This window comes from Octopus bimaculoides, chromosome 2 (genome assembly GCF_001194135.2).
Source record: "Octopus bimaculoides isolate UCB-OBI-ISO-001 chromosome 2, ASM119413v2, whole genome shotgun sequence".
Lineage (NCBI taxonomy): Eukaryota > Metazoa > Mollusca > Cephalopoda > Octopoda > Octopodidae > Octopus > Octopus bimaculoides.
In genome coordinates this window covers 108,626,030-108,646,805 of record NC_068982.1, presented here as the reverse complement: position 1 = coordinate 108,646,805, position 20,776 = coordinate 108,626,030, and the positions used below count along the sequence as shown (strand labels likewise).

Genomic DNA, 20,776 nt, shown 5'->3' with positions numbered 1-20,776 from the left:
TGAACAACAATCCCTCTGTTGTTAGGCCTCACCGAGGCAATAACTTGTGACCGAGACCTTTGGAAATATGCTGTGCGTGAGAAAACCCGGCAAGCCAAGTGAGACCATAATCCGAAGCCTCTGCCAGGGGTGTAGCCAGCCCACTTATGTGTACCTTTCCTTTATTGGACACAAAACTCCACTTGCGAAGACCTGTTGAAGCAAGTGAAATCAAAATCGAACCAAATTCGACGACTGGCACCCATGCCAACCTCTCCTTCATTGGACACTAAACTCGGCTTGCGAAGAGGCAAGTGAAATCGAAATCGTGATGGTACCTGTACCAGGAGATCACTAAGAGCACCGTCCAAGCATGATCGTTATCAGAGCACCAGCTGTCTGGCTTCCATGCCAGTGGCATGTAAATAGCACCATTTGAGCATGATCGTTACCAGCGTTGCCTTACTGGCACTTTTGCCGATGGCACGTGAAAAAACATTCAAGTGAGGTCATTGCCAGTGTGGTTGGTGTTAGGAAGGGCATCCAGCTGTAGAAACTCTGCCAGATCACATTGGAGCCTGGTGCAGCCATCTGGTTCGCCAGTCCTCAGTCAAATCATCCAATCCATGCTAGCATGGAAGGCAGACGTTAAACGATGATGATGATGAATATGTAGTGTTCCATAAAACATTTTGTTTCACACAGTTATGGCCTTCTTTTGCTGAAAACTTTGTAGTTGTAGCCATACTTCTAACCTGATTTTGAATTTCAGTTTTTTAATTAATAAACTTTCTTAACCAAGTCGTTGGTGTGGATTTAAAACATATTTTTAAATTAAAAAAATAGTTTGGTGAGATTGACATAGTTAATATGCCTTTTAAACTGTTGTTAAGTTGATGACTGCATGAAAACATGGGCAAAGAAGGAACATATGGGAATCAAATGTTCTGAGCTGGAAGGACAGAGAAAAGAATTTATTGTAGGGTATGGGAAGAGTGAACACAATATGGGTTATGAGAAGAAGAGAGAGAGATGAGTGAGATTGGTACAAAATCAGCCGGCTTTGAGGAGCAGAAGCCACAGAAGTGGTGATAAGAACAGTAGAGAGAAGAGATAATAGCTTCATGCCAATCAATCAGGTAGTCCTATTGTGAATGTGGTCTAATGAGTCTGCATGTCTAGTAGAGCACCATCTCTGAGTTGGAGCATTATAGTATTTCATTTGAACTTTGTAAAGAGTTTGTAGTTGCTGAAAACTGAAGTATGTTCTGTGCATTTAAGTATTACATTATATATTATTTATTATAACTGGATTTTTGTACTTATCATTAAAAATATATCATATCTGAATATAAAATATATTATATTGCATTATGTCATTAAGCATCATACTTAATTCCTGTCTTCTTGGAAAACATCTTCAGAATTAAAATATTGTATTAAAAGATTGACATTGGAAAATATTCCAAGGCCACCTTTTGCATGAATGTCTGCTACCATTCCTTATATGGTGAACCTCAAATAATTTTTAATCAACTGAAATTATAATCATAATTTAAAGAAAATTAAATAGCATTAACAAAATATTATTCTCACAAGCATCATTAGGAAGAACTTCCAAAATTTCCATTGACCAAGCATTAAATTAAACTGTGCATAAAATTGTTTGTTACATTAATGGAATAGATATCAATCTTGTTTTGATAATCTTTCAGGACAACTGGCAACGTTAATTTCTTGAAATTAAAACCTTTTAAAACACTATCACATAAAAGGTTGGTTCCTTCCTTTGTTTTCTTCTTTTCTTTTGTACTAATTTGTGGTTTGTCATGAACAATATTGTATATAGAGTGAGTTTGTTAGACCTGCTGAGCAATTCTTTCGCTAACATAGAATATGTCAGCCAATATTGTTTGACTTAAATGTTATATAATGTTTATAATACACTAACACTTCGATAATTCAAAGAGGTTATTTATTTCTGATATTATAACCAAGTAAGGTGTGTATGATTTTAGCTTGCTGAAGCCCTTTCATTGGTAATAATATATGTGAAACTGGAGCTGTTAATCAAAAATATAGTTTCAATTTTGATGAAGCCTACAGCACCTTAGTTGCTGAACCATTTACTTTCTTGTCATATAATCTGAAATCGATTTTGAAGTTGTCCTTGACAGTTATGTGACTTGATCTGAGGTTATATATTGAAACTGAAGCAATTGCACTTTAGAAGAACCATTCTAGACGTTTAGTTACACATGAAACCTGTTAAATTTACTTTTAATTTATTTCACAAGGTTTCAAAATTTTGTCAGCCAGCTGTGATCTAGTCATTGACACAATTCTACTGCCTCTGATCCCATCACGCTACTTCATATTTTTGTAAATAAATCATAGATTTTGTAGCATGGTAAAGAAATGTTCTACTTTAATTTAGCATACATTCAAAATTAACTGTCAAGAAAACAAACAAGAAATTGTTAGAATGACAGTAATATATGTAATGTTGTAAACAAGCAAATAAATGCATAAAGGAATAAAACAGAAACTAAATGTGACTAATGATGATTGACTGAAGACTGATGTTATAGACTCAAGAGAATCCTCATGAGTACAGCAAGTTCATATATCCCTATATAAATTTCAACATGAAAAGAAAAAAAAGAAAAAGATGCACAAAAAAAGAACTGCTGCCTATAATAACTTGCTATTGTCAATCTTTCCAAGAATTACAGTGGAGTTGCATCAGTAAACCAGGTTACAGTTGGGCAACAGAAATTTTTGACTCCTATGGAAATAATTTGAAAGTCAATTTTACCCTTTTTAATGGGTTCTTAAGTTGATAAAATGATTCTACTACAATGTTATTGCATTGGAATAATATTTACTAGTAATTAAAAAAGATATATGGGGTTTTCTACGAAGAAAATGTGCTTGCTTGCTTGAAACTTTTTAGATGACAGCCAATGTTGATTTTGAAAATCTAAATTTGTAGATTCTGTAGTTGATACCTCTTAGAAGGATGTCAGATCAAGGAAAATGAGCTTCTGAGATATAGGAAGTAGTTTTAACCTCAGTTATTTCTTAATTTCTTTGTTCCAAGTTATCATTTCAAGTTCTTAAAACATAATCCTATGGACTCATTTTCTGCAAGTGGGGCAAAGCTAATACTACATATATCAGGAATCGTCACAAAATTAGTTATTGTAATTTTAATGTCATAACTCAATATTCTAAAGCTTCAACATTTGTTAACATGAGTGTTCAATTTCCTGCAGACCATACAAAATCAAGAATTTTCTACACATTGAGTCAAAAACTTTTATCCAAGATTATAAGGTAATCCACTTTAGATCATTTGATTGTTTTAATTTAATCTCTTAGGTTAAGAGAATAAGAAAAATGTTTGGCATGCATCTCAAAAGTGAAAAAACAAATTGGAAATATCTTGTTTAAAAGTTCATCAACCAACTAAAATTTAGATAGTTTTGATAAATTGAAGAGATAAAAAGATGAGATTGGTAAGATAGGGAGAATACAGACATCTATAATGAAATAATTGGGTGATTTTACTATGATATATGATGTTATACATACAAAAAGCTAAGCTACAGCAGGTTGAGTAGAGACAGAAATGGATTACAAACACCCACAAAATTATTAACCATTGTGCCAACAACCACCTCGAGCACCTTTTCTAGCTCCATGTGTCTAACACACATGGACATGCCTACAAAGTCAGAAAATAGCACAACTCCCATGACTCTCGGAAACATTTTTTCAAACTCAGAGTTGCCGAAGAATGGAACAAACTATCTGCATCAGATGTTAGTTGCTGAGACATTGCATCCTTTAAAACATCCATGTTTCCTAAAATTCACCAACACTACACCTGATATCCCCCGCTCCATATGCATGTACACATGTATATCATGATTCATACACTGTTCACTTTCCTGACTTTTGTACATAATTCTATGTACTGTACATACGCCTCTGATGAGGTGTAAGTGCACCTGAGCACTATACACAATAATTTCATTATTATTATCATTATTATATATATTTATATTTCATCACCAATGTGATGCATTCCTGAGAAGGGCAGGGAGAAAGAAAGCACTCTCAAAATTCTAGTTTTTGTTCCTTTATGAGTGCATTTGGATAACAAACTGCTCGAGATTTCTGCAATGGATTATAGTTATAAATAGGTTGTTTTCCAAGGGAAACTCACAACAAATTGCTTATTTCAGTAACAGGAAATGCACCATAGAAATGAAAGAACTGCTATAAATTATATCTGAACCAAAACATGCCTTAGATATTTGTGTACTAACTTAAGAATATTATTTTGATAAATAGTAATTGGAACATATTAATGAAACTGGAATTTGATGTTTTTCTTTTTCTTATCAGGAGATTGGTGATGAGAATTTATAATGATAAAACCAGATAATGAACAGTAAAACAAGCAATAATTACATGTTTCATTTCAGATTATAGGCAAAGTGAATCCATTTATTCTTACTGAGGAATCTGACCTAAGCTCAAATGACACATTCCTACCCTGTTATGAGGCTCAAAAGGTTCAAAATAAAAAGAAGAATCGATTTTTGAATGTGTTACCATGTAAGTAGATCTTTATGTTAGTGTTTCATTTTGTAAATTATTTTATACAACTTAAATGCACTTTATCTTTGCTGGCTTATATTAAAGTTATCAAATGTACACATCTTTAAATAATGGCATCCCCCTGTAATATATTTGTGTGTGTGTGTGTGTATGTGTGTGTGTGTGTGTGTGTGTGTGTGTGTGTGTGTGTGTGCATAGCTGTGATAAGCTGGCATGGCTGTATTGTTAAAAAAATATGCTTCCTAACCACATGGTTTTAATTTCAGTTCCTCTGCATGGTACCTTGGGTTAGTGTTTAGTACTATGATCCTGGGATGACCAAATCCTTGTAAGTGGATTTGGGAGATAGAAACTGAAAGAAGCCCATCTCATAAATACATATATGTACATGCATGCAAACATACATACAGACACACACACACACACACACACACACACACACACACACCTGTATATATATTGTTATATTTTGGGATGCAAAACAAATTCATAAATATAATATATACATACTTGTGTGTGTGTGTGTGTGTATTAAGGTTAGCAATGGTTTCATGCTAAGATAATATCTTAACATGAAACCAATGGTAGCCTTAATACACCAATAAAGAAATGTTGTCCACCAATGCAATGTTGAGCACTCATTCTCATTGCTCAACATTTATACGCACACACACACACACACACATACACACAAACAAACAAACACACACATATATATATATTCTGTCCCACTGCGCTGCACCTTGGGCAAATGTCTTCTACTATAGCCTCGAGATGACCAAAGCTTTTTGAGTGGGTTTGATAGACAGAAACTGAAAGAATCCTGTCGTATATGTGTGTGTGTATGCTTGTGTTTGTCCTCCACCACCATCGCCTGAGAACTGATGTGGGTTATTTACATCCCCGTAATCTAGCGGTTTGAGAAAAGAGACCGATAGAATAAGTACTAGACTTACAAAGAATAAGTCCTAGGGTTGATTTGTTCGACTAAAGGCGGTGCTCCAGCATGGCTGCAGTCAAATGACTGAAACCAATAGAAGAATAAAAGAATATGTATATATGTGTGTATATATATAAATTTTAAAATAGGATAACATTTTTATAAGAAATTTATCAAATAGTCAGTGTGAAAAACCTCATAAGGTAAAAATTTTTAATTATTCCCTTTAAATATATTTATTTATATTAAGGGCATTACTATACATAAATGCCTCATGCTATGAGGGACTCTTAAAGTCAAAACTACCATAATAAATACAGTGTACCAAACGTGAGGGAATGCAACTCTTGAAGTGAGCTCCTTAAAAACAGATTCAGCCGCAGATCATATGATTTCATAATTAGTGCACAAAATGCACTTTTTAATTGTCAGTGTAGGCATAATCAAGACTCATAAAAATGAACAAAAATTCAATATACCAGACGAACACCAAATGTATCCAGCATAGTACATAGAGTTGTTCACTCCTATATATCTATGTAAGAGCGGGCTTTTCGAATTGCATCTCGGTACATGTGTACATTGAGAATAATTCAGCACTGAATATATTATGGTTAAATTTAAAATTTTAAAATAGGATAAAATTTTAAGAAGAAATTTATCAAGTAGTCAGTGTGAAAAACCTCGGGTGCAAAGGGTAAATTGTCACCATTTTTAATTTCACATTGTTTGCTTTTGATTTTGTTGACTACACAGTATAGTAGGGTCAGTTTGGTTCCATCTGTCAGAAAAATGACACTATGACACAATTCACTCTACCAGAAATTTGAAAACAACATGCTGTACTGCTTGGCATTCGTGCTGGCTTGCTGTGTCCCCAAAACATGTACTGAGAGTGATAAAAATGAAACATCCAGTCAAAATCATGGTGTTTGGAGTTATCACTAGTGATGGTGATGTTATACCTCCATTCATTTTTCCACATGGCCTCAGACTCAACACAGAGGCCTACATCAAGTAGGACACTCATTCGCTGGATTTGACCTAGGAGTCACTTGGCTTGGATGGAGTCTCTCCTGGGTGGTGGGCCAAATTGGAGTTTTGTCACCTATATTGGATCCAAATCACCAGTTGGCTTTCAAATGTCATTTCCCACATAGTTGGCTTAGCCCTCCAGATGCATAGCACCATCCACCTTAAAAAATGTTAGTGACTCAGACGACTCAGATGTACCTTCAATGAGGTGAGATAAGTGAGACAACTGGTCAGAACAGTGCATATCTGGTACATGTGCACCATTATTGATGAGATCCCTGTGGGACTACCTATGTTAATACCAGGAAAAATTACAGAAATGTATTGTAAAATTCATCATCATCATCATCATCATCTGTTTTTCATGCTAGCATGGGTTGGACAGTTTGACTGAAAACCAGTAAGCTGGAGAGCTGCACCAGGTTTCAATGTGATTTAGCATGGTTTCTACAACTGGATTCCCTTCCTAACACCAACCACTGCAAAAGTTTAGTGGGTGCTTTCCACCTGCCACTGGCATGGGTGCCAATTATGTAACACCAGTATCAGCCACAACTACGGTCTCATTTGCATTGACAAGTTTTCTCAAGCATGGTATATCACCAAAGGTCTCAGTCACTTGTCACTGCCTCTGTGAGGTCAAACATTTGAAGGGTGTTTTTTATGTGCCACCGGCATGGGTGCCAGTTATGTGACACTGACATCAACCTTGACTACGATTTCACTTGATTTGATGGGTCTTCTCAAGCATGGCATATTGCCCAAATGTTCAAAGGGTGTTTTTTATGTGCCACTGGCACTGGTGCTAGCTACACAACACCAGCATCGGCCATGACTATGATTTCACTTGGCTTGATGGGTCTTCTCAAGCATGGCATTTTGCCAAAGGTCTTGGTCACTTGTCACTGTCTCCCTGAGGCCCAGTGTTCAAAGATCATGCTTGACCACCTTGTCCCATGTCTTCCTGGATCTATCTCTTCCACAGGTCCCCTCCATCGTTAGAGATCGGCACTTCTTCACACAACTGTCCTCTGCCATTGTTTGAGTTGATTCAAGTATGAACATAGATACAGATGTAATAGATTAGATTCATATAGGAGCATAAGTTAAAGATAGGTTAAAAATAGGTAAAATTTAGTACTTTTGATTGAAGTGTTGCCTCTACGATAGTCTTCAAATGGGCTTTGTAAACAAAGATCAGTATTACTGTTTGATATTAATAAAGTTTTTAAATACATTTTCCCCATCACTATTTGTGTTTCTGACAGAAACATATCTGTATGTACTTAGATGTAGGCATCTAAACATTTACACACACACTCACACATGCATGCACACACACACGTGCACACATGTGCTTGCACACGTGCGCGTGCACATGTGCGTGTGCGCACACACACATGCATGCACACACACATGCACACACATAAAAATCTAGAAGTTAAGTTGTTATTAGAAGTAATTTATATGTTTCTAGCTTATTAAAAACTCATCCTTTAAACTCAAGTGACCCTCTCTCATAAAATACAGAAGTTCCTTGAGATTATAAATTTATTCCACTCCCTGTACTCCCTTTGTTGTTTCATATATGTTATATTTATTTTTCAAGTTGACCATAGCCGAGTGAAACTAGATGTAATTGATGATGATCCTTACACAGATTATATCAATGCCAACTATATCAAAGTAAGTATTGGCTCATCCACAACACAGTGCTTTGCTTTTTTTTTTAAATCATCTGTATCACTATCCTTTCATTTCATTGAAAGTCACTGTAATGATATGTTCTTCAGGTCTGTATTTAGATATATCTACCAAGAAAACATTGTTTCTTTTAAGATGAAGTACACCTGGTCCTACAACATAATTCCATGAGTGTTAGAAACTCATTTACTTTACGTTTATCTTATTCAAAGTTAATATTCAGTTTTAACTTGGTCCACAAAGACCTAAAATCAAGGAATTTGCTGTTATTTCAATATTTATTTAGAATTTTTTATATTTTAGCAGGCTCCACCTTCCAGTTGTAACAGTTGTGACTGTAAAGAGTTTTTCAATAACATGCATATAAAAGTGTTTATAACTCTTGTGACACACAAATGATTAGATAATCACTGTAAAATGATGGAAAAAATGTAGCCTTACTGGGAGAAAAAGCAATTTTGATGGCAACTGTAATTTTGTACTATATAGATTTGTAGGAAATAAATATTGTATGACATTCAAATATAGTTAGATGCTGCCAAAGACTGGCTCATGAATTATGCTTATAAAAAGATTATTTCTACTCTGTGCCAAATGCTTTATAAATTCTCTGAATATTGGTTTCAAATTTTGGCACAAGGTCAGCAATTTCAGGGAAGCAGGCAAGTCGATTACAGCAACCCCAATAATCAACTGGTACTTATTTTATCAACCCTGAAAAGATGAAAGGCAAAGTCAACCTCGGTGGAATTTGAACTCAGAACATAAAGACAAACAAAATGCCACCAAGCATTTTACCTGGTGTGTTAACAATTCTGGCAGCTTACCACCTTAAAGTTTCTGAATATTGAAAGGAAATATGTAATGCATGGTCCATCAACCATGTCTGTAGCTCTTACTGTCTCAAAGCAATCCTCTCATAAACTATAAGACATAGGGTTGGGATTTAAATCAGTTTTCTGTAGCATTATGTGAATGAGAGTCACATCTCTCTCAGGATAGGAGGCTAAGCTATAGCAACTAACGTTACCAAAAATTTGGTACTAGTTTACCATAGCTAAACTAGGAGAAATAGAAAGAATAAACTATCTGTCTTCAACAGATATGAACTCTTATTCAATGAGTTAGTGGTAAATGTGCAATTGATGATTTTCAAAGTTTTTCAATAATCTATCATTAATTCTGGATAGATATTAGTGCATACTAAGAATGATGGTATTCCAGCACATGTTTGTGCTTAGTCACAACAATACTTTATGTGCTATATGATCTTTGGTCAGTAGAAAAGTCTTTTGTGGTCAGATGCAGCACGTTCAACATATTAACTTTACTCCTGATTTAATGTTAGCAAAAGCATATATTATAACAACTGCATTTCTATAAGAGTAGAAGAGTTAGAGTTTATTTTCAAAGAAGCACTCCACAGACATGTGTACCCTTCACATAGGGAGAACTACATTAAGGCCCTTTGAAATACAGGTACTACTCATTTTTGCCAGCTGAGTGGACTGGAGCAACATGAAATAAAGTGTTTTGTTCAAGGATGCAACGTGTCACTGAGAATTGAAGTCCTGGCCTTACAGTCATAAGCTGAATACTCTTAACCACTAAGCCACGCAACTTTACTATTCCATGATTAATGCTTAACAAAAGAAATGGCCTGTTTCTTTGGTTAAGTTGAAATCATAAAAATTCAACTAAACATATCGTTGCTATTATGCAAAAATGTTGTAAGTCCAAAACATTGCTTTTTCAGAAAATGAAAAAAATAGTTTCACCAATCCAGAGAAAAACTGTTGTACTACACTTTAACAATTTTTCATATCTTGCCATCTGAAGCAGCTGGGGATATGATAGTTTCACCAAAATAACTGGCTATTGCAAGCAAAAATAGATATTGAAAAAAATGCATTTGGTCAAATTTGGATATACGACAGTTTAACATAATAGCAACAATATGCAAACAACTTCTCCAGCTCTTGAATTTATCCTTCTCACTTAGAATAGTCACCACAGGTTTATAAATAGTGAAAATAATCCCAGTCTTCAAAAATATTACCACTGAGATGCAATAACTATAGGCCTATCTTTGCTACCATTAAGAAGAATGTATTCATATCTAACAACTTTACTTAAAAAATTTCAGTACCTGTATTTTATGTAGTTGTAGTTTCTGAAAGATCCATTTGGCAGTGTATGCCCTAATGAATATTACACAAAGCTTTAATCAATTCAAGGCTTTGATAAAAGGCAGATATCTAAGGTACTGTGCAGTGAAATCAGGACAAGACTCCAAACCATGAAGCTGCAAAGCAACCTTCTAAACCATACAACCATGTCTGCCTCTCTTGTCTTCTGAGATTCTAACAAGACTCAGGCATTTTGTGAAAGAACAAATCCTTATCCCTATTATATTAGGTATTGTTTTGCTCACACATATCCTACTCCAATGAAATACAGGGGAAATACGAGACATTATTTGCCCTGTAAATAATGTTCTTTTTCTCTCTTATCTTTTATTTAAAGCTTATTTTTCATCGATGGAAGATTTTAAAATCCTCAGATCTAGTAAAATGTTTAAAGGCTAGCAAAATGTTTATGCAGATGTTCATAAATGTGAAGGCTCAATTGGAACTCTTATTGTCTTAACCTGAAATATCTCTATCTTTCAATTCAATTCATGTACACACACACACGGATGTACACAGAGACACATGCATGCATACATGCACACTGTTTCTACATGGTTGCACAAACTGCTAGAAATATCAACTAAATCTCCTTTGACAAATTATTTTAAAAAACATTGGGTAATGTAAACTTTAATCTACAAAAAAGATGAGATGATTATGTTTAGAATACCTTTGATCATAAGTTTGCTCAGTCAGACATGACCTGGGGCTAAACAACAAGATATGAATAAATTTGACTCAATGTTGGCTCAATTTCAAATAATATAAATTAAAATTAAGATACAATGCTAATGATGACTAATCATCTTTTTTTTTTTTCACTTGCAGGGCTACAACCAAGAAAAGGAATATATTGCATGCCAAGGCCCTTTGATTCACACAGTTGATGACTTCTGGAGAATGGTCTGGCAGGAAAATATCAACCTTATAGTAATGTTAACCCTCTGCGAAGAGAATGGAAAAGTAAGTCTTCTGCGACTGATCCATTAACAATATGACTTCCTTTCTCATTCTGCCTACATTCTCCCTCTCTCCCACCCTTGCCCTTTCCCTCACTTTCTCTCCTCTCTCTCTTTTCCTCACTTTCAGATATAAAAGGCAGAGGACAAATACATTAGATTCTTTACCTCATATTGCAACTGACTGTGAAAACAAAGTGTAATTGCATGTGAATGCATGAATGGGTCAGCAAATGTGAAAATGGTTTTGCAGATGACCCTTGTATTTGTTGTATGTAAAATAAGGTTTATTGTATGAATGCTTATAAAAATTAATATGGAATCATCTCAATTCAAATGTATCTATATGTGTAGTAATATATGTGCAAATGTATAAAGTATGTGAGCATATTAATTTATCAGGAATTTGGATGATTGTATGTGTAATTGCGACACAAGTTGGCTGAGCAATTAGCAGTAATCACAGAATGACTAGGAAGTGAAGCTTGATTTTTATATGAAGTGAAAGTAGTAGCAACAGAAAGCATTGTCTCATGTGGAAGTGAGGTATTTTAGCCCAAGGCTAGCTTGAGCAAGAGCTAAGGGATTTCTTCTGTCCTGAAGGAGCTAGTTGAAAGTAAGACATGAAGTATTCCAATGGTGTATATGTATCAGAAAAGTAGGTCACTAATTACTGGAAGGAATGCTATTTCTGTATGCATTTGGAGCTAGCAGATGAATAATGAGACAGAGGTTACTAAGATGAAGAGTTGCATACAATAACAATGGGAAAGCAAGCCAAGATAAAAGAATCAAAAGTTTAACAAGTTGAATCTCAGTGATTTTTTTGTTTGTTTGTTATATATATATATATCCAACTCTTTAATGAATTCTCTTAGGGATTAATTGTTTCCAACTCAGCCCATCACCAGCTTCCAGATATATCCGAGTCATAAAACTTCTGTTCTATTATTTTGCAGCACAAATGTTACCCATACTGGCCAAAGAAAGAGAAATTAAAAGTTATCAGCCGTGATTTATTGCTTGAAACAGATGTAGTTATCACTCATGAATACTACAATGAGAGTAGCATTCTTGTGAATATGGTACAGTCAAGTTGCTTTTTGATCTCTTATAACTCACACATAATATTTACGTCAGGAAAATATACTTATCTTTTGTGTTTTATTCTTATTTCCTGTATAAACACAATGGGTGTCAGTTTAGCTTCAAAGTTCAAACCTTGCTGTCACAATTGTATTATCATCCTATTCCAAACACATTATTTTATTTACTTCAGTTGACTTAACAAAACAACATAGGTTCCACTCCTCGTGGAAAAACAGTCGTTTCATCCTATTTGAAAATTTCTAGATTTGCAGTGAAAAAATAAATAAATAAATAAACAAAACCTATCCCCAATCATTTTAGTGTGGAAAAGGAATGTAAAACATTGGAAGTGTATGTTAAAATAAGTAAAATTCCAAATGGCCACTTGGTGAATTAGGAGAAATAATCTATTGAAAATGGTAAAATGTTTCAAGTTAAATTTCTTAATAAATTAAAACTGCAAAATTTTATTAAAGAAGTAAAAAGATAGCATTTTACCATCATTATTTTTTAACTTATTCATAGGAGGAAGGATGGTGTCATGACCCTTTTCAAGACTTCTGAGACTGGTGTGAGGAAATGAGTTAGTTATCTGCATTTCCTCTTACTAAATGTTTGCAAGAGAGTGGCTTCTACATGGTCAGGTCTCTTTTAAATCATATCCTGTTCTCATAAATAAGGAAAGACACAGTGATCAATATAGTCCTTTATATTCATAAAATGATGGGTTGTCACAACTGGAATTCCTTTCATTATAGGTTTTTCTCTGCCAGGACTGAATGGAGATAAGCAACAATAGATAGCATTCTAGACCACATAAAGAATAAAACTATTCACCTAATTTAGAAAATCTTACTAATGCTCAGCCAATGAAGGAATATATAGACTCCTTTTGACTCACAAAAAAAAAATAGCAGCCACATTTTCCTCAAATCATACTCAGCCATCTTATAAAAAGGAAGGGCATACTGATCATTATAGTCATAGATACACTATTTAAGAATAAGGAAGTTCTTCTTACTGACATATATTGACTTATACTTTGTTCTGTTGTTACTACAATGATAATAGATTCTGTGGAGGCATATGACCTAGTGCTTAGGGTGTTGCACTCACAATTGCAATATTGTGGTTTCAATTTCCAGACCAGGCAGTGTGTTGTGCTCTTTAGCAAAACACTTCATTTCACATCACTTTGACATCTGACATGTTGCACACCGTGCACCTGTGCTGGCAATGTCGATTTGATGGAAGGAATGTGATGAGATATGGCACAAACAGTTGATCACTATAAACAATTCATCTGAGCAGGTTGTTCAGCAAGAAATTACATATCATTCATCTCACATTTACAACAGGAGAATCCATAAACAGATTGTTTTCAGAACTTGTTGGCTGCATTTAAACTTCCCACACACCTAATTAGATGATTACTATGTATACATTACTCATCTAATTAATACTCACCACTTCTGTTCTCTCTGTTGCTCTCTCTCAATATCTCATATCAAACATTACATACAGTCTTCAATGTTTCTCTTCAATACAACAATGTCCAACACATGAAGGTCCATGTTCACAAATTCAATTTCACCCACCCCTCACTTTTATGACCCATTAGAGTCCTCAACTGATATATATGATAATCATCCATATGACAGTGGAGGTGCATGGCTTAGTGGTCAGGATGTTGGACTCATAATTGTAAGATTGTGGTTTTGATACCTGGACCAGGCAACATGTGTTCTTGGGCGAAACTCTTCATTTCACATAACTCCAATTCACTCAGCTGGCAAAAATGGGTAATCCTACAACAGACCAGTGTCCCGTCTAGATGGGGAATATATATGTCATAGAAGCTGAGAAACTGGCCCTGTATGACTTGGGAAGGAACCATCCATAGATAACAGATATGATTAAAAATACTGTTTCATTTCTTCAGGCATTAAATCTTTCCCTTTATTTACCAAACTTAAAACTATATGCATTTTCCAATTCATTCTTGAATGGTTGTTGTTAGGAAAAATATCTTATAGTATAACCTTTGTGTGAACAATTTATGCATTTCAGATCAGAGAACTGTTTAATTAACAAAGAACAACAAAACATTTCATTTTGTATGTATTTAGTCAGCTGTAACTGACACATAATACCTTTCTCTGCTCTTAGGATGAAGAAACTCGCATAGTAAAACACCTGCACTTCCAGAAATGGCCTGACTTTAGTGCCACAGTTGACCCTACAGTATTGATTAACTTCATCAAAATCATCCGCTCACATTTTACCCAATCACCAATTTTGGTCCACTGCAGGTAAGTGATGAAAGTATTGTTCTTTAAGTTTAAATTAATGTAATTAAAATGGAAATAATGGTGGTGGCAACATCTGTTGCCACCACTGCTGCTGTTGAAAAACCACTCCTTAGAGATGGTGTGTTCATAAAACACTGGTGATTGTGACATTTCACCAATGCAACCCTCTTTATGAGTGTCATGCCAAATAAAAGTCATCAACAAGTGTACCAAATTAGGATATCAGAAGACAATGCATAAAATTTGAACAAAGAAAAACATGTTCCCTATTATGGAACAAAGACTTCTAGACCAAAAAAATAATCATGAAAAGGCAGTGGCTATCTCAGTTGAAACTGGAGGAGATCTCCACGATAGTGAAAGAGTGTGAACGTGACTATGATGAACATGAAGAACAAAAAGTAAAACAAAAACAGGGATTAGCAGAGGGACAATAACCTACCACAAAAGAAACAGCTGCTTGGATGATGTGAAATTTTCTTTATGGAGGGAAAGACTGTTACAGAAGAGGAAAGAGACTTATTGCTACACCTGAATGAGGAAGGAAATAATGAAAGAAAGAGGCAACCATCTCTGAGAGGAATCAAAAGAGGAAGACTGTATAAAGTAGGGAAAAAGATGGATGAACTGTTGAAAAAAAATCTACATCAAAAACATAACAGATCTGACCAACCTTATATACTGCACAGCCTCTGTCTCTGAGCAAACTCTTGGGTTTAAAAGTGTAAGAAAAACAGCTCAAGAGAGACCTTGGTTGGTTACATGCATTCATGGAAAAGAAGAGGGTGAGGGAAAGATAGAGGACCAAACTTCAAAGGAAGCACAACATAAGACACAAAAGACTACAAGTAGTTAAAGAGGAACTAGGACAAAACATCATGGCAGTATCAGGTTAAGAAAACCAGATACCAACAGAGAACAAATAAGTACTATCAGAATAGACTTTTCAAGAACAATAAAAGAAAATTCTATAAACAATGGAACAAGGAAGAGGAATATCAGGGAAATGATGTCAGATGCTGAAGTGGCACGGAACTTCTGGGCAGAAATCTGGAGCAAAGAAGTCCAATATAATATAAAAGCAGGCTGGTTATGGAAATTTAAGAGAAAAATGCAAATTGAAAAATATAACAATCAGGTATAAGAAAGAAAAAGAGATGGATAAGAAAATACCAAACTGGAAAGCCCTGGACCAGATGGCATTCAGGGTTTCTGGCTCAAGAACCTCCCAAGGGTACACAGTTATACACGACCAGTTTTTAATGATTGCATAGAATATGGAACACCAACATCGATGATAAAAGGAAAAACAGTACTGATATAGAAAGGCAAAGAAACAAGAATAGAAGTCAGCAATTATAGACCTATTATCTGCTTACCATTACCCTGGAAACTATTAAGTGGTCTCATTGCAGATGAAGAATATTATTTTCCAGAATTTTTTGCCAGAAGAGCAAAAAGGATGTAAGAAGAAATCAAAGGAAACTGCTGATCTGCTATATATATATAAATAGTAGAGTATTAAATGAAGCCTGAGTAAGAAAGTGTAGGATGTAGAACTGACATGTGCAAATGAATCGCTAGGTAAATGAAAACACACAGGGGTATTTTCCAAGGAGATTCACTCTCTTTATTACTCTTCACCATTGTACTAATCCTAAGGAAATAGAAGGAACAGAAGAAAATATCTCTGCAAACGTTTGTAAATTTACAAAGATTTATAATAACCATTAGCAAATGGAATAGAACAACTTACTATATTTGATGGTATACAGGACCCTTTTGTCGCCAAAAAATTATGTCAAAAATTCACCCTTGGTCCTACATGTGAAGTTACACCTCTCATAATCATTAATGCAATAAAATCTTTTTTTACCTGAATATGCACTGCAGAAAATGAAACAAAACAGTTGATTATACATAAAAACAATAATCTTTCACAAACCAATGAGAGCCTCATATTAGAACTAACCCCATATAAAACACAAAAAGTGATGATGAAGGTCATAGGAGACTTGATGGAAACCATTCTACTAAAAACATGCATCCACTACAAATGTATATCCCTGACACTCCATATATTTAACAACAAACTAACTGGCACTCCATCAGTTATGACGAGGGTTCTAGTTGATCTAATCAATGGAACAGCTTGCTCGTGAAATTAATGTGCAAGTGGCTGAGCACTCCACAGATATACGTACCCTTAACATAGATCTCAGGGGGATTCGGCATGACACAGAATGGGGCAAGGCTGGCCCTTTGAAATACAGATGCAACTTATTTTTGCCAGCTGTGTTGACTGGAGAAATGTGAAATAAAGTGTCTTGTTCAAGGACACAACATGCTACCAGGTATCAAACTCATGACCTTACAATTGTGAGCCAAATACACTAACTGCTAAGCCATGTGCCTTCACTATTTAACAACAAACAGGATGAGAATACATTTCACAACTGATCAATCACAGTTAAGAATGAAGAGGACCAAGCAACAAAGAAAACAGATCAACAAAAATGGTTCAAATGTAAACACTTGTCAAGCTATACAGGAACACACGAAAGTAGCTTTACAAAAGAATAAAAACAAAAGATGTGGGGTCCTGCAAGAAATTCTGTCCATGGAAACAAACCATCTGAATATCAGCAGACTGAAAGATTCTATCTAGTCATAGACATATGGCAAAGAACGAATCAAGTTCCGATTAGAGAGCAAATATTTAAGAAAAAGTGGAAGTGGATTGGTAGCACAATTAGAAAGGACACACTAAATGCAGCAAAAAGTGCTTTACAGTGGAATCCGGATGGATATAGAAAGAGGAGTAGGCCGAAGAACTCGTGGCGTAGATCAACACAAAAGGAACTAGAGAAAGGGGGACATTCATGGCAGAGTACAAGTACAGAAGCGAAAAATTATGCGACATGGAATTCAACTATAAGTGGCCTATATTCCGCGTTGGAGGGTTAAAGGCAAGAAGAAGATTTCCATAATCAATCGCAGTATCAAAGAAAACTGAGCTTGACTCAAATATAGTCAGTTCCTCCTCATCCCTATTTCTCCTGCAAAATGACTAGAAAAATCTTCTGCAAAAAGACATCTTCATTTCATAAAATGGAAAATATGCAGGTATGGCTGTGTGGTTACAAAGTTTGCTTCTCAACAACATAGTTTTGCATCCAGTTTTATTGTGTGGCATCTTGGGGCAGTGTCTTCTACAATAGCTTCAGGCCTCCTAAAGCTTTGTGAGGGGATGTGGTCTATGAAAACTGAAAGAAGCTTGTCATATATGAATATATGTGTGTATCTCTGTACAATGTATGCATGTGTGTTTGTGTCTTCTTGTCCCAACATCATATGATAGTTTATAATAAGTGAGCATCACCTCATGAAAGTGGTCTTCATCATTTCTAGTCTTCTGTGAAAAAAATTCCAACCATGACTTGGAAAGAGGTGAGATTTGGTCACAGGTAGGGCATTCGACCACAGAAAACCTGCCACACCAAATTCTGTCATCTGACCCATGCAAGTATAGAAGGACACTAAAACAATGATGATAGCAGTAGTAGTGGTGGTGGCAGCAGTGGTGATGGCAGCAGCGATGATATATATGTGTATGGTGATGTGTACAGAGTAGCTTTTTTGTAAACAACAGTTACATACTTCTACTATAACACTATAAAGCACCAGTATGGTCTCAGACATCTACATTATTTCCTCTTTATTTTTCCAAACTTATAACTTTCAGCGCTGGTGTCGGTCGTACTGGAACTTTGATTGCTATTGACTACATGTTGCAATATGTGAGAGACCATACTTTAGATGATAATATTGATGTTTCCTCATTTGTTTATAAGATGAGGGAAAGCAGACCACAAATGGTACAAAACCAAGTAAGTTTAATTTTTTTCTTTCCAGAATATCTTTGTATAAAGATTTGATTGCTAAAGAAGCATCAAGGCTTATAGAAGTGGTTCTTTAACCCTTTAATACTCTACTGCATTATGTTCAAACTGGTCAGATGTAGCCTCTCACATCACTCCTACAATAGTATTCTAAAAATTAACAGTTACCACATCAAAATCTCAAAGCTGCAAGATAATGCATGATTAATTCAAAACAATGTGACTAAATAAACTTTACTTTTGACAGAATTATGTCAAAGCTAAAGTGTTAAAGTTGAACCCTTTAGCATTTAATCTGCCCATATCCAGCCCAAATATTCTACCTGTTTTATGTTAAAACTGAACAGATCCAACCTCTCATAACTACCCTACAATGTCATTCTAAAAATATACAAACACACCAAAATGATATGAACAAATAAAAATTAAATTTGATAGTGTAATCTGAATGCTAAAGAGTTAGTTGCTTATATCTAGTCCCTACACTGAACCAGTCCTTCAAGTTAGATGAAATACCAATACTGAATTTATCGAATAAACCAACTAAAAGTGGACAAGTTTAACTTATTGGAGCTCTGTATTCTAAATTGATGAGTGTTTAATTAGTTATTGCCTATGAGTCTGAGACACTTATCTTTTACTTGTTTCAGTCACACACACACACCATCATCATCATCATCATTGCTTAACGTCTGCCTTCCATGCTGGCATGGGTGAGACGGTTTAACATGAGCCAGCCAGGCAGAAGCCTGCATCAGACTTCGGCAACTGTTTTGGCAAGATTTTTACAGCTGGACGCCCCTCCTATCACCAACTACTCAGCAAAGTGGACTTAGTGCTTTTAACATGGCACAAGCACAGGCGAGGTCAGTTTTGGCAAGGTTTTTACAGCTGGATGCCCTTCCAAACACCAACTACTTTACAATGTGGACTTGGTGCTTTTAAGTGGCACCAGCACTGACTGGGTCATCAAGTACTTGCACGACAAACACACATGTGCACGCTCGCACACACACACACACACACACACACACACACACACACACACACAAGTAATTATGTATATAAATGCATTTCTTCATTTTTTTCTTTTTCTATCTGTAGTGTATAACCCCCTTCAGACTTATTGAGAGGATGTTTATCAAAAGTGATATAAAACAACAGTTCAAAATGATATAAAATACAGCACTTCATGTGTTATAGTGGTCTCAGATTTTGGCAGACGTTCAGCAATTTCAGGGATTACATTGACCCCAGTGCTCAACTGGTACTTATTTAATTGACCACAGAAGGATAAAAAGTAAAGTCCACCTCTGCAGAATTTGCTTCACGTGTTATCTAAAATCACTGTTCATCAAACAGAAATGTTTGAAATTAACAAATTATCAAATTATAATTAATGATAGCAAGATACATAAATTCATTTGTAGAAATGCATTGTACAAGTGTTCACATACCATATTCATTAAGTAATTCATGAATATGTTACATATACTGCAATAGTTTGGTTTGTAGTTTGTTAGTTGTGTATCTCTTTGAAGTTGCTTAAACTATGCAAGGAAATATAAACAAATTGAACAACTGTGTTTAGCTGTTGGTCACTTGCTTTAATGGTTGTTGTACTGATTGATTTTGGAGAAAGTCCAATTAGTAAATGACTTTCACCATTGGTCATATGACTTTCTGCAGACCAGTCTAAGGAGAAGTAAATAAGTGAATTGGCATTTATTTTCATAATCATCATCATCATCGTTTAACGTCCGCTTTCCATGCTAGCATGGGTTGGACGATTTGACTGAGGACTGGTGGACCAGGAGGCAACACCAGGCTCCAATCTGATTTGGCAGAGTTTCTACAGCTGGATGCCCTTCCTAACGCCAACCACTCCGAGAGTGTAGTGGGTGTTTTACGTGCCACCGGCATGAAGGCCAGTCAGGCGGTACTGGCGACGGCCATGCTTGAAATGGTGTATTTTATGTGCCACCTGCACAGGAGCCAGTCCATCAGCACCGGCAATGATCTCGCTCGAATG

The 20,776-nt window shown here is 35.4% G+C and overlaps 1 protein-coding gene across 1 annotated transcript in view; it reads left to right on the top strand.

The window, feature by feature from the left end:
* LOC106876748 (uncharacterized) overlaps positions 1-20,776 on the top strand; it is a 127,858-nt gene that overhangs the window by 94,745 nt on the left and 12,337 nt on the right. Inside the window, exons 9-16 of the mRNA XM_052978600.1 lie at positions 1,695-1,754; positions 3,258-3,318; positions 4,476-4,608; positions 8,196-8,272; positions 11,311-11,445; positions 12,401-12,526; positions 14,700-14,842; positions 18,588-18,732. Of these exons, the coding sequence (XP_052834560.1) occupies positions 1,695-1,754; positions 3,258-3,318; positions 4,476-4,608; positions 8,196-8,272; positions 11,311-11,445; positions 12,401-12,526; positions 14,700-14,842; positions 18,588-18,732 (880 nt within the window). The remainder of the gene's footprint in view (positions 1-1,694; positions 1,755-3,257; positions 3,319-4,475; positions 4,609-8,195; positions 8,273-11,310; positions 11,446-12,400; positions 12,527-14,699; positions 14,843-18,587; positions 18,733-20,776) is intronic.